The sequence below is a fragment of the Drosophila miranda genome, chromosome XL, assembly GCF_003369915.1.
Source record: "Drosophila miranda strain MSH22 chromosome XL, D.miranda_PacBio2.1, whole genome shotgun sequence".
Classification (NCBI taxonomy): domain Eukaryota; kingdom Metazoa; phylum Arthropoda; class Insecta; order Diptera; family Drosophilidae; genus Drosophila; species Drosophila miranda.
In genome coordinates this window covers 21,760,386-21,774,215 of record NC_046673.1, presented here as the reverse complement: position 1 = coordinate 21,774,215, position 13,830 = coordinate 21,760,386, and the positions used below count along the sequence as shown (strand labels likewise).

Here is a 13,830-nt window from a genome sequence, read left to right as displayed (position 1 = left end):
AATATACAAATCGAGAAATATAGAACTTGAATTATTGAGTCAGTATATTTACGATATATTTTTAAAATGAGACGGTATATTTCTGAGGGTTAGACAGTATATTTTATCAATAAGGCCACCATACTGCCAGCTGTGCACGTGAAATCTCTGAAACATCAACGAAGCTTTGGATTTCCTAAAGTAAGCGTGATTGTGGTCCCTTTCGTTTATTCAATCCTTGTTACGAGACTAAGCCAGCCAACCACTTTCCCACAGATATGTCTAAGGCCAAGGGAAAGAAGAAGGAGCGCTTCGATGACGACGACGAGCAGCAGCCCGAGAAAGTGGTCGTCCACGAGAAAAAGCAGCCTAACAAGAAAGGTGGCAAGAAGGGTAAACGTGGCGGTGGCGACTCCAGCGACGAGGAGCAGCTGCCTTCCAAGGCGAGCGGCGGCAACAACAGGGATGCCGAGGATCTGGAAAGTGTGGCCTCCTCCAATCAGAGCCGCCAGCAGCAGCAGCCGAAGAAGGTCGCAATGAAGGGTAAGAAGGGCAAGAAGAACGACGACTGGAGCGATGAGGATGAGAAGCCAGTGAAGGGTGCTCCTCCGCCATTGGCCAATGATGATGAGGACGATGACGAGGATGCGGCGGCGGCGGCTCCTGTCGCCAAGACCGCGGCCAAAAAGCAGCCACAGGGCAAGAAGAATAAAAAGAATAAGAAGAAGGCTGCCGATGACTTCAGTGACGATGAGGAGGAGCACGACCTTCAGCTGGAGGAGGACGACGATGACGAGGAGGAGGCGCCTCAGATGATAGCCAAGCCCTCGGCCAAGAAGTCCAAGAAAAAGCAACAGCAAAAGAACAAATTTGCCATGAGCGATGACGAGGAGGATGATCTAGAGGATGCGGTGGAGGAGCCTCCACCAGCAGCCAAAAAATCCAGCAAGAAGCAGCCGAGGAAATTGTCCATCAGCGAGGACGAAGAGAAGCTCGAGGATGAGCCCGAAAAAGAAGTGAAAGAAGAGAAAGTCGGTGAGATACTCAGCGAAAAAATAGCTGCCGTTTCACTCAAGGAACCCGATGTGGTGGAGGCTCCACCCGTCACTAAGGCGGAGCCCGAACCGGAGCCAGAGCCTGAGACCAAGGTGCAGGACGAGTCGGAAGAGGAGGCGGAGGCGGAGGCCACACGCAAATCCAGCGAAGAGCCTTCGGAGGCCAAGGAGAAAAAGCTCACGCACAAGGAGAAGAAAAAACAAAAGAAACAGCAGGAATACGAGCGCCAAATGGAGCTGATGACCAAGAAAGGCGGTGCTGGCCACTCGGATCTGGATAACAACTTTACCATGTCGCAGGTGCAAAAGACCGCCGGCCAGCAGGTGGCCCTCGAGCATGCTGTGGATATAAAAATTGAGAATTTCACAATATCAGCAAAGGGTGAGTCATCATTCGAAGGTTTCCTATTGATATTGTGATCCCATTGCTGATTTCTATCTCTCTATCTCTCTCTGTCTGTCTTTCAGGCAACGATCTGTTTGTGAATGCGAATCTACTGATTGCCCATGGCCGCCGCTATGGCCTGGTGGGCCCCAATGGACATGGCAAAACAACGCTGCTGCGTCACATAGCCACACGTGCCTTTGCCATACCGCCCAACATTGATGTGCTGCTCTGCGAGCAGGAGGTGGTGGCCACCGACAAGACGGCCATCGAGACGATCCTGGAGGCCGATACGCGTCGCACTCAGACGCTAAAGAAAAGCGAAGAGCTGGAGAAACAGTTCGCCAACGGCGACATGAGCGTCCAGGAGGAGCTGAACGATAGCTTTGCAGAGCTGAAGGCCATTGGCGCATACTCCGCCGAGGCCAGGGCGCGCCGCATATTGGCAGGTCTTGGGTTTAGCAAGGAGATGCAGGATCGTCCCACAAACAAGTTCTCGGGTGGCTGGCGGATGCGTGTCTCGCTGGCCAGGGCTCTCTACCTGGAGCCCACGCTGCTGATGCTGGACGAGCCGACAAATCACTTGGATCTGAATGCCGTCATCTGGCTGGACAACTATCTGCAGGGCTGGAAGAAGACCCTGCTGATTGTCTCCCACGACCAGAGTTTCCTCGACAATGTCTGCAACGAGATCATCCATTTGGACCAGAAGAAGCTGCAGTACTACAAGGGCAACTATTCCATGTTCAAGAAGATGTACGTGCAGAAGCGCCGCGAGATGATCAAGGAGTACGAGAAGCAGGAGAAGCGTTTGCGCGAGCTGAAGGCCCACGGCCAGTCGAAGAAGGCGGCCGAAAAGAAGCAAAAGGAGACGCTCACCCGTAAGCAGGAGAAGAACAAAACAAAGCAGCAAAAGGACGAGGATGAGGGCCCCCAGGAGCTGCTCGCCCGCCCCAAGGAGTACATTGTCAAGTTCCGTTTCCCGGAGCCCTCGCAGCTGCAGCCCCCCATCCTGGGTGTGCACAACATTACGTTTGCTTTTGCCGGCCACAAGCCGCTGTTCATCAAGGCCGACTTTGGCATCGATCTGAGCAGCCGTGTGGCCATTGTCGGCCCGAATGGCGTTGGCAAGTCAACGTTCCTCAAGCTGCTGCTCGGCGAGCTGCAGCCCCAGCAGGGGGAGCAGCGAAAAAACCATCGCCTGCATGTGGGACGCTTTGATCAGCATTCGGGTGAGCATCTGACGGCCGAGGAATCGGCTGCCGAATATCTGCAGCGACTCTTCAATCTCGCACACGAGAAGGCGCGCAAGGCACTGGGATCCTTTGGCTTGGTGAGCCATGCGCACACCATCAAGATGAAGGATCTTTCGGGAGGCCAGAAGGCACGTGTGGCCCTCGCCGAGCTGTGCCTCAGTGCACCCGATGTCCTCATCCTGGATGAGCCCACCAACAATCTGGACATTGAGAGTATTGACGCGTTGGCCGAGGCCATCAATGAGTACGAGGGCGGCGTGATTATAGTCTCCCACGACGAGCGACTTATACGCGAAACGGGCTGCACTCTGTACGTGATCGAGGATCAGACCATCAACGAAATCGATGGCGAGTTCGATGACTACCGCAAGGAGGTGCTTCTTTCGCTCGGAGAGGTCGTCAACAATCCCAGTGTGGTGGCCAATGCAGCCGTGCTGCAATAGGCGGCCCCAACCCCCGACCATCCCTCCTCTCCGCCCCCAAACGAATGTCTCAAGCCTAGTCCCCGGCCATGGCTATGGCCTCTCTGTTGATTATGTCGCATTGTTAAATGGATTATCCGCTAGTTAGCCTTTTTATACCATATATAATATACAATTAACAAATTGTGAGACAAACCAAAAAAAATGCTTATATTTTATTCAAAGAAAAATACATTAATTATAGGGAGGACTCTGATCAGCCGCTGCGGTAGAACGATTTGACATTGTTCATTAGATGTGCAGCGCCGTTGTAGCCATCGGTATCAAAATCAATGTCCTCTCCGCCGAATTCGATGACCTGCACGAAAAAAAGGCACATGAAAATTCCATTAGCATGTCCAAGCGGGGAGGGAGACTCACCTCCTTGGCGCGTATGGTATCGGCACCATGGGGGACTCCAATCACCTCCACCCAAGCACCCTGGGCGGCATCCAGATCGGTAGGCAGATTGATGCGCAGCTTTTGATTGTCCGTGGAATTGGCCAGCAGCGTGGACCCGGCGACACTCTCCACGCGCACCATAATGCTGACGGTCTGGCCGGCAAACTGTTTCATCATGCTGCCGTTGATGATGGAGCGTGGATCAAAGGGTCCCATCATTTGTTTGATTGATTTTTTGATTTTTTTTACAAGCAAACGAAAATTGCTGCGACAACAAGAAAGAGCGCCAAACAGTGTGACCAGTGGTGGCAGCGCAGAACGATTAGCCCATTGTCGACCAGTGTGTATATGAATACCCTCCACGAAAATTATGAATCTTGAAGAATTTCAGCGCAGTTCAGGTGAAATATACCGTGGTAATTTTGTTGAGTAAAGCTGAAGGAAGAATTACTACTACTATTATTGCTGTTTACCCCACCTTTTTATTCTGTTAATATAAAGGGGGCTTTTATCGGTATATTTGCGGTATTTCTGAGGCTCAGACGGTCACACTGCTCTCCCCTGAGACGAAAAAATGAGTCGTAATTGGGAATGGGCTATAAAAAGGGTATCGACAACAGGCAAAAACAGCCAAAGCAAATTGCAATTTGCGTACGAACCTCACCTCGCGTGTGCGGACAGCATACCTTGAAGTCAAATTGACAAGGTATATTGGTCAAATGGGGTGGATGTCACCTTACATGCGACTGCATTTTCTGGGCCATTTCGCCTCTTGTCCATACCCTCTTTTTCCTTCCATTATGTAGTAAATATGTAGTAACCGTGTAGGGATTATTATAGACTATAGTCTTTTTTGGTGCCGCGCGAACAAACGGGACCGAGAAGCAACAGCACCAGATGGTCGCGCTAATTGAAAAATTAAACATTATGCCTAATAAAAACAAATACTCGAGAATTTTTTGGTGTTTCGTGTGTAGTTTGACAAATTGATAAGTGAGTGTCCAGACGGGAGTTGTACGCAAATTCGCTTTGGTCATCAGCTCGGACACAGACACACACACGCGCAGAGTTTTGTAACAATAGAAGTGTCCGCGATAGAGAGTCTGGTCTGTGGGCTGTAAGAGAGAGTCCCGCAATAATTACACACACACAGGCACAATCAGTCGTGCTGCAGTAGATCCTCCTCCCCCGCTCGGGCAAAGTGAAACAAAAGAAATTTCCAAATAAATTTGGAAATGCGAATGTGAAATGAATGACGAGGAAAACGCCAGTAATATGCCCGGCGCCGCCCAGGCGCAGAGTATGGAACCAGAGTTGACCAGCCATGCGACTTCCTCCCGTATCCGCCTGCCCATTGTGGGCATGACATGCCAGTCCTGCGTGCGGAACATACAGGATCACATTGGCAAACGGCCGGGGGTGCTCGTGGCTCGGGTGGTGCTCGAGGAGCATGCCGGCTATTTCGACTACGATGCCAGCCTCATCGACCCGCCGCAGATAGCCGAAGCCATCGACAATATGGGCTTTGAGTGCAGCTACAGCACGGCCCTGACCAATATCCGGGTGGTGGGCATGACCTGTCAGTCGTGTGTGCGGAATATCGAGGGGAATATTGGGACCAAACCAGGCATCCAGCACATCGAGGTGCAGCTGGCGGCCAAGAATGCCCGCGTCCAGTATGATCCCGGCCAGCTGACGCCCGACCAAATAGCCGAACTCATCGATGACATGGGCTTTGAGGCGAGTGTGACGACGGCAGCCACGGGGGGCAGCGATAGTCGGGTGTCAACCACCAGTCCCGCTTCCTCGCCGAGGCAATCACCCCGCAAAGAGATGATGCCGGAGAAGAAGCCCACACAGAATGGCACGGCCACAGCGATACCCGTAGAGCAGGAGGCGCTCACAAAGTGTTTCCTTCACATACGCGGCATGACCTGCGCCAGCTGTGTGGCGGCCATCGAGAAGCATTGCCGGAAGATTTACGGCCTGGACAGCATCCTGGTGGCCCTGCTGGCCGCCAAGGCGGAGGTCAAGTTCAATGCAAATGTCCTAACGGCAGAGAACATTGCCAAGTCCATCACGGAGTTGGGCTTCCCCACCGAGCTCATCAACGAGCCGAACAACGGGGAGGCGGAGGTGGAGGTGGAGATTGGTGGCATGACCTGTGCCTCGTGCGTCAACAAGATCGAGAGCCATGTGCTCAAGGTGCGCGGAGTGACGACTGCCTCGGTAACGCTGATGACGAAACGCGGTAAGTTTAATCACAACGTTAAATCCAACAAATACACAAACACACACGCATACGTCATGAGGGATGTGTGTGTGGGTGGGGGGAGGTGGTGCGTTCCAGTGCGTGTCCACAAGTGCAATTGATGCATTGAGCCTCGATTATACAACAATAAAACCGAGTAACACCCTGGATGTAGAGCACCTGGCACGCCACCAACAGCCGGGCCACCTGTTGCGTCTTCCTACCCTCCACCCCCCCCAACCGCCCCATACAAACAGCTGGCAGAATTTTTGTTTGTTTTGTGGCAGCAGCCGCTGGTTCCCACATAACCTCTTTGTCGCGGGACAGACAGCGGCAATCGAACACTGAAATCAGAGCTCTGCCATTAATTGTTTATTGTAAATAACATGGAATTGTTTTGTTTGGTTTTGATTGCAAATGCGTTTTGTTTAAGCGAAAATACATACATACGTATGTACAAACAAAAGGTGTCATGGTTTAAGGGTGGGGAATTAATTGCCCCTCTGCTCTCTCTTCTGCCAAGAGTCTTCAATGAGAGGCGCTCTCTGGCCTGGCAATGGTCTCACCTAACACTAAACCGCCTAGAACGAATCCAGATTAAAATATTTACAAGTATGTGTGCACACACGTGTGTGTGTGTGTGTGTACAGCTATTTGGGTTAGTGAACGCTTGCCAGAGTGCGTATGACAAAAAGAGTGGGCAGCGGGAGCAGCAAAGCAGCCCAGCGATTATCTCACGAGTGAGTGAGAGAAAGGAACAGCAGTGGGAGAGAGAGCTATCAAGCGAGAGCGGATGACTGATTGCATTGAGAGGAGAATGGATGGGGAGTGAGCGGGACAGTACATTATAACGCAATTAAATAGGATCAAAAAACGATTAAAATTGTTGTTGTTCATTACAAGCCAACAACAAAGCGTATGGCGTGTGTGTGGAGTGGAGTGGAGAGTGTGTTCTTTGTTCCTTTTACTCGTGATTTGGCAATCGAGTTATTGAAAGTTAAAAGAGCCCCGCGCCGCCACGCCCAGCGTCAGGCCCCGCGTCAGCGACAACACACGCCAGCGCATAAGCCTTGAAATCAAAAGCCCAACTTTTGCCCGACACAAAGGCAAATAAAAACAACAAAAACAAAACGAAAAACAACAAAAAAAAAGCATCGTACAGCAGCGGGCAAAATAATTGGCAGCACTTAAGAGTTTTATCCCAAAAACAACCCCAATACATACATATGTATATATGCAATTAAAGTAAAAGTAAAACCCGAAAGGATGACCACAAAGTCTTTGATATCCCAGCAGATCGATCCACTGTAGGCTATAAATATTATTATTACTATTATTTTGACCCCCACTGTGCGCAACAGTTGCTCTTGGAGGAAAAAAAATCGCTCCATTGTCTGGCGAGAAAGAGTGGAGCCTTCTCTTTCTCTTCCGCCCCCCATCCCCCAATCCCCCACCTCCTGCCCCTGTAGCTCTTGTTGCTGTTCAGATGCGTGACCAAGAAACGAAGCCATTTCCAACATCACTTCCAAACTCCACTTCCATTTGTTCCAGTTCCATTCACCTTCACTCTGATTAACAGCGTTTTTGGAGTCTGTCTCTGTCTTGGACTGGCAGATTTCTGCTCGATTATGCAATGGCTTTGGCAAACTTGGTGTTTGATCCACACATCGATTTCAAATTCTTGTTGCCCCCTTGAAATCCGCTTTGCGTACGTGCGGCGGTGACAAAAAAGAAAAATAATGATAATTTATAAAAATAAAAGTAGAGCTTATGTATGTATACTCGCGTAGAGCAAAAGCAAAATATAATTACGATTGCAATATATGTAACTGGTTTCCATTCGCATGCCTTTTGCTCGTGTAGCGTAGCAGTTGTGGAGCCTCGTCTCCTCTCCTCTCCTCTCCACTCCCTTTCAGTTTTCAATCTTTTTGCTCACTTTCGTTTGAAACGGAGTAAAGAAGTAAAAGGGCTAGAAAGAGAAAGAGCGAAAACGAATTATGGAACAGTTAATGGTTAACGGCCTATCCCACACTCACACAATCTTGCGGAGAGCATTTAAGGAAGTCAATCTCCCTCTCTCTTTCTCTCTCTCTCTCTCTCAATAATTTAATCATGGTCTCACTCTCACTGCTCTTGGGGCGTTGTATGCGTGTATTTGTATGTTACATAGAGGGTACTTCAGGGTCTTCCAGGATGTTTCTTTGTATAGATATACATAAATCACTGTCTGGCAAATGATCTCATGGGCATAAAGAAAATCCAAACATAAATGTTTCTATGTAGAGGTTCTGAGAGAACCTAAAAATAGGATAAACATTTCGCATGATTTTCAGAAGCCTTTCACAATGTGTTATAGAGATAGAAACCACCGCTTGTAAACTATCCTTTGGTTATAATAATTCTTTGGTCCAATCTCTATTCCAAATTGAAGCAGAACTAATCATACTTATATAATTAGAATCGTGTTTAGCGCGAACTGAAAACACGTTGGTTAGTTCTCTCTGTTGGGCTTGTTTGCTATTTGTTTCGGTTAGTGTTCCACTTTAACTTGCACTTATTTTACTTTCTGCTTGTTTTCCTTCCACTCTGACAGTTCGGTAGTCGGAATTGGGCTTGTGAATTGTTGGGTACAACATATGTTTTGCTGGCGATGCTTATCAGATGGGGCGAGGAGTCGCGGTATCGATAAGGGATGACGACGCTGTTGCTTGGAAACGGGCCGGAGCAGGGGCAAGCAACTCGAATTGAAAATGTTCTAAAATTGCATGAACAAATCGCAGGCGATAAGATGCGAAAATACTTAAACAAACACCCACACACACACACACACACACGCACCCACACAGATACGAACATGGAACTGTAATCTAGAGCCTGTGCCCTGCCGGGATTGACATCGGGGTGGGCGATCGGCAACGGCATTTTGGCCTTTGGAAGATTGATCGATGATCATTATCGATGATAATTAGCATTAATTGTCATTCTTCCAATGGAGATAGCAAACACTATAATATCTGTCCAATCGTTCTACGATTTTTGCACACTAACACCTTTCGTCTGTCTGGGGATCTCTGATTGACCTGCTAATTGAACGTATGTAGTATGTAGTATCTATTGTGATTCATAGCTATTGTATTATTTTTCACAATATATATAAAAGAATTAAACTCCTTGCTGGAATTCTATATCTATAATCTTCTCAGGGGAATACCTGCACATGTATCTCATTTGATTTACTGAGACAACGAAACAAAATGATCAGAATGACACATTTTCTAGGGAAACGGGGAACTACTCGGATTCGTATTCGCATTCATTACGGAACTACAGAGCAGATGGCCAAAGAGATTCGCAATTTCAATTTTATTGTGCGCTGGAAACATTTTAATTATCGACAGCAGCAAAATACAAGCAAGCAGAGCACTGCTGCTGCTGCTGCAGTCAGCCGGTGGATGACAAGGTTGAAATTTTATCTTATCGATGGCGGCTACAATTACAACAGCAACCGACCGATGTATTCCACGAACGGAAAGCGGGCCATGGGGGAGCTTCTGGGCTTTGGAGTGGCTTTCGCTCCGATGGCAGCCACATGCCGATGCATACGACAAGTCCCCACCAGAAACAATCTGGCTAGCCATCCCGATCTCAGATCGAACCGGTTAGTCTCCAAGCATGCTCCAGTTTCCAGTTGGAGACTTGGCACTAGGCCATTCCTCAGATTAAACCCCATGTCTAGCGCACAGGCGTGTCCATAAAATAGATAACAGCAGCCAGTGCCTGTGATTCTCTGAGTAAATTCGAATACTACATGCATATATGTATATATATATATGTATGTAAATATAGTATGTATAATCGTTTCTGGAAATTATAGTTGCCGTTTGCATAAGATAAGGAACAATAACTAGTAAAAACTATTTAGTTAGTTTCAATACACCCCTTAAATAAATAGGGGAGATTGTAAGTAGAGAGTGCAATGTTTAAAGATTAATTTTCACAATTCCAATTTCACGGGTGTGACTGTGCTTACTTTTATGTCTGGGATGGTGTGGTAATCGAATGTGCCAGCATGCCAGTTTGTATGCCCATCACAGTGGCGCAATGATAGGCAACGGATATTACGGAATTAACGGAGATTTTAATTCAAGATTATTGAGATTTTAGGCCGCCAAAAATTTGATGACCGCTAGTGTGATTTGGAGGGTCATGAAGAATGCCCTGAAGACCACCACTGTTGCTGAATTATTTTATAAACAATAAAATATATCCGTCTGATTTTTTGAACGCATTGCCATAAAGTGTTTTTTTTTTAATTATTTATTTTTTACTATTTTGTATTCTATTATTTTAAAATTTTGTTTTATTTTTGTACTAAGATTGTGATAATTTTTTAAAATTCTTGTGTACATTTTTGAAAAATATTAATCTTGTTTGTTTGGCATATCCACTTTTTGTGACCATGACTGTCAACAGTAGATAAACAGCTGGTTACACTTTTATTGCCGCTACACTATTTCGCCCACTATTGTACTCTCTCTCTCTATCTCTTTGTGTCTTCCGTTTGCAGGCAAATTCCGCTACAGCACCGAGGAGACGGGGCCGCGGAGCATCTGCGAGGCGATCGAGGGACTCGGGTTCGAGGCCAAGCTGCTGACGGGCCGCGACAAGATGGCCCACAACTATCTGGAGCACAAGGAGGAGATACGCAAGTGGCGGAACGCGTTCCTCGTCTCGCTGATCTTCGGGGGCCCCTGCATGGTGGCGATGATCTACTTCATGCTGGAGATGAACGAAAAGGGTCACGCGAACATGTGCTGCCTGGTGCCGGGCCTCTCGATGGAGAACCTGGTGATGTTCCTGCTCTCAACGCCGGTGCAGTTCTTCGGTGGCTTTCACTTCTATGTGCAGTCGTACAGGGCCATCAAGCATGGCACCACCAACATGGATGTCCTCATCTCGATGGTCACCACCATCTCGTATGTGTATTCGGTGGCGGTGGTCATTGCCGCCGTCCTCCTGGAGCAGAACAGCTCTCCACTCACGTTCTTTGACACGCCGCCAATGCTGCTGATCTTCATCTCGCTGGGACGGTGGCTGGAGCACATTGCAAAGGGCAAAACATCGGAGGCACTGTCCAAGCTGCTCTCCCTGAAAGCCGCCGATGCCCTGCTGGTGGAGATCTCTCCGGACTTTGACATTATCAGCGAGAAGGTCATCTCCGTGGACTATGTGCAGCGGGGGGACATCCTGAAGGTGATTCCCGGCGCCAAGGTCCCAGTCGATGGCAAGGTTCTCTATGGCCATTCGACCTGCGACGAGTCCCTCATCACGGGGGAATCCATGCCGGTGGCTAAGCGCAAGGGGGCTGTTGTCATCGGTGGCTCCATCAACCAGAACGGTGTACTCCTGGTCGAGGCCACGCACACGGGAGAGAACACCACGCTCGCCCAAATCGTGCGCCTCGTGGAGGAGGCGCAAACGAGCAAGGCGCCCATTCAGCAGCTGGCGGATCGCATTGCCGGGTACTTTGTGCCCTTTGTGGTGGTGGTGTCCAGCATAACGTTGATCGCCTGGATTGTCATTGGATTTGCGAACCCCGATCTGGTGCCCGTCGCCATGGAGCACAAGATGCACATGGACCGGAACACGATAATCGTTAGCTATGCCTTTAGGTGTGCGCTAAGTGTCCTGGCCATTGCCTGTCCCTGCGCGTTAGGCCTGGCCACACCGACAGCCGTTATGGTGGCCACTGGCACAGGAGCCATCAATGGCATTCTGGTGAAGGGTGCCACTGCATTGGAGAATGCACACAAGGTACGCTTTTCTAGGGGATTCCCTCGTGAACGGTTTCTAAATTTTTTCCCGCTCTTTTCAGGTGAAAACCGTCGTGTTCGACAAGACGGGAACTATCACCCATGGCACACCGATGACCAGCAAGGTCACCCTCTTCGTGCCGCCCCAAGTGTGCAGCCTGGCCCGTGCCTTGACCATTGTGGGAGCTGCCGAACAGAACAGCGAACATCCCATTGCCTCGGCCATTGTGCTCTTTGCCAAGGACATGCTCAACGTGGGACCGGCTGCCGCCGCCCAGCAGGGCGGAAATTTCGGCAAGAGTTCACATTTCCAGGCAGTGCCGGGATGCGGCATTCGCGTGAGCGTCTCCAACTACGAGCAGACACTGCGACAGGCCTGCAATGCAGAGCGGATCATCAACTACGAGAATCTGTACCGGCAGCATCCACAGAGCTCCATCAATGTGGAGAATGGGGCCACTGTGGAGCATCTGATGCCACAGCGGGATGTGCGCAAGTCCATGGAAGTGGCGCAACAGCAGCTGCTGGCACTTGAGGGCGTTGTCGGCGAGGAGCAGCAGAAGCTGATCGACGGGCCGGAGATACGAGTGCTGATTGGCAATCGCGAGTGGATGCAGCGGAATGCCATCGAAGTGCCGCTGGAGATCTGCGACTGTATGACGCACGAGGAGCGCAAAGGGCACACGGCGGTGCTGTGCGCCCTGAACGGGCAGTTGGTGTGCATGTTCGCCGTCTCGGATATGGTCAAGCCGGAGGCACATTTGGCCGTGTACACGCTCAAGCGTATGGGCATCGATGTGGTCCTGCTGACGGGCGACAACAAGAACACGGCAGCGAGCATAGCAAGAGAAGTACGATCCTACCATTTAGAGTTTCCCGGAATCCTAAGTCATTTACCCTTTTCCTCCACAGGTTGGCATTCGGACAGTGTATGCGGAGGTGCTGCCATCCCATAAGGTGGCCAAAATCCAAAGGATCCAGCAGCACGGCATACGCGTGGCCATGGTCGGGGATGGTGTGAACGACAGCCCGGCACTGGCGCAGGCCGATGTGGGCATCACGATAGCTGCGGGCACAGATGTTGCTGCCGAGGCCTCGGACATTGTCCTGATGCGCAACGATCTGCTGGATGTGGTCGCCTGTCTGGATCTCTCGCGGTGCACAGTGCGTCGCATACGATATAACTTTTTCTTTGCCAGCATGTACAATCTGTTGGGCATACCGCTGGCCAGCGGACTGTTTGCCCCATATGGTTTCACCCTGCTGCCGTGGATGGCCTCGGTGGCAATGGCCGCCAGTTCGGTGAGCGTTGTGTGCTCCTCGCTGCTGCTGAAGATGTACCGCAAGCCGACGGCCAAGACACTGCGCACGGCCGAGTATGAGGCGCATCTGGCCGCCGAGCGGGCGCGTCGCAATGGCTCCTCATCGGAGTCGGAGCTGGACAACCTGTCGCTGCATCGGGGCCTCGACGATCTGCCCGAAGTCGGTGGCAAGCGGTTGGCCTTCAAGCGTTCAAACACTTCGCTCATTTCGAGGATCCTTATGCAGGGAAACGGTGGCATTGGCGGTCACTCGTCGACGGACAAGCATGAGGAGGGACTCCTCGATCCCGAGGACCAGTACGACGGACGCACCAAAATCGTGAAGAGCCGATACCTGAGCGACAGCACAGAGCTTCAAAAGCTGTGAATTGTACACCCACACAGGCCACAGGACAAAACAAATTTGCAGTGTAACCATTTTTGTAAAGTAAAAACGAAAAAACGAGACATAATACATATATATATATAGTATATACAACGTATATAGAGTATATAGAGCATATGCATGCAATAATACATGGTTATTGAATTCTTGTATTTACCGACAGACTCCATCGAACTCACATCCTATCATCCCTTGGCTTCCCTCCTCATTATAATGTTTATATATCCTTCGCTTTTTTTTTTGTTTTTGTTTATTTTCTCTCCCCGTAATTATTATATGCAAGCATAAGGACTTCTTTTTTTTATATATCGTAAGTTATATTGTACTATTATTAAGTTCACTTGAACAAACGAAGGGTCAAAAGGCACGAGAAAGAGACATCAAAGACATGAACTATTGTTACTTATTGTTAATTTGCACGATCATTAAACCATTAATTAATTAAATAAATAAATATAAACCAAACATCCACACAGACACAACGGAAATGTAAAGCATATTCGAGAGGGTTTTGGTGCCAC

The 13,830-nt window shown here is 49.4% G+C and overlaps 3 protein-coding genes across 4 annotated transcripts; 2 read left to right on the top strand and 1 right to left on the bottom strand.

Annotated features, from left to right (window-relative positions):
• Positions 1-71: 71 nt before the first annotated feature.
• On the top strand, positions 72-3,188 carry LOC108164530 (ATP-binding cassette sub-family F member 1). Its single transcript, XM_017300323.2, has 3 exons — positions 72-180; positions 256-1,416; positions 1,503-3,188. Exons 2-3 carry the CDS (start codon positions 258-260, stop codon positions 3,116-3,118), a joined length of 2,775 nt encoding a protein of 924 aa, XP_017155812.1. The 5' UTR covers positions 72-180; positions 256-257; the 3' UTR covers positions 3,119-3,188.
• Positions 3,189-3,280: 92 nt separating this feature from the next.
• On the bottom strand, positions 3,281-3,860 carry LOC108164531 (replication protein A 14 kDa subunit A). The gene is made up of 2 exons (XM_017300324.2): positions 3,518-3,860; positions 3,281-3,455 (listed from the first exon to the last, which is right to left on the bottom strand). Exons 1-2 carry the CDS (start codon positions 3,755-3,757, stop codon positions 3,354-3,356), a joined length of 342 nt encoding a protein of 113 aa, XP_017155813.1. The 5' UTR covers positions 3,758-3,860; the 3' UTR covers positions 3,281-3,353.
• Positions 3,861-4,375: 515 nt separating this feature from the next.
• On the top strand, positions 4,376-13,440 carry LOC108156876 (copper-transporting ATPase 1). 2 transcript variants are annotated; one of them, XM_017288608.2, is made up of 4 exons: positions 4,376-5,789; positions 10,357-11,603; positions 11,665-12,453; positions 12,515-13,440. In XM_017288608.2, exons 1-4 carry the CDS (start codon positions 4,787-4,789, stop codon positions 13,289-13,291), a joined length of 3,816 nt encoding a protein of 1,271 aa, XP_017144097.1. In that variant the 5' UTR covers positions 4,376-4,786; the 3' UTR covers positions 13,292-13,440. The 2 variants fall into 2 exon arrangements, with proteins under 2 accessions (XP_017144097.1, XP_033244217.1); XM_033388326.1 differs by lacking the exon at positions 4,376-5,789 and adding an exon at positions 9,255-9,447.
• The last annotated feature ends 390 nt before the right edge of the window (positions 13,441-13,830 follow it).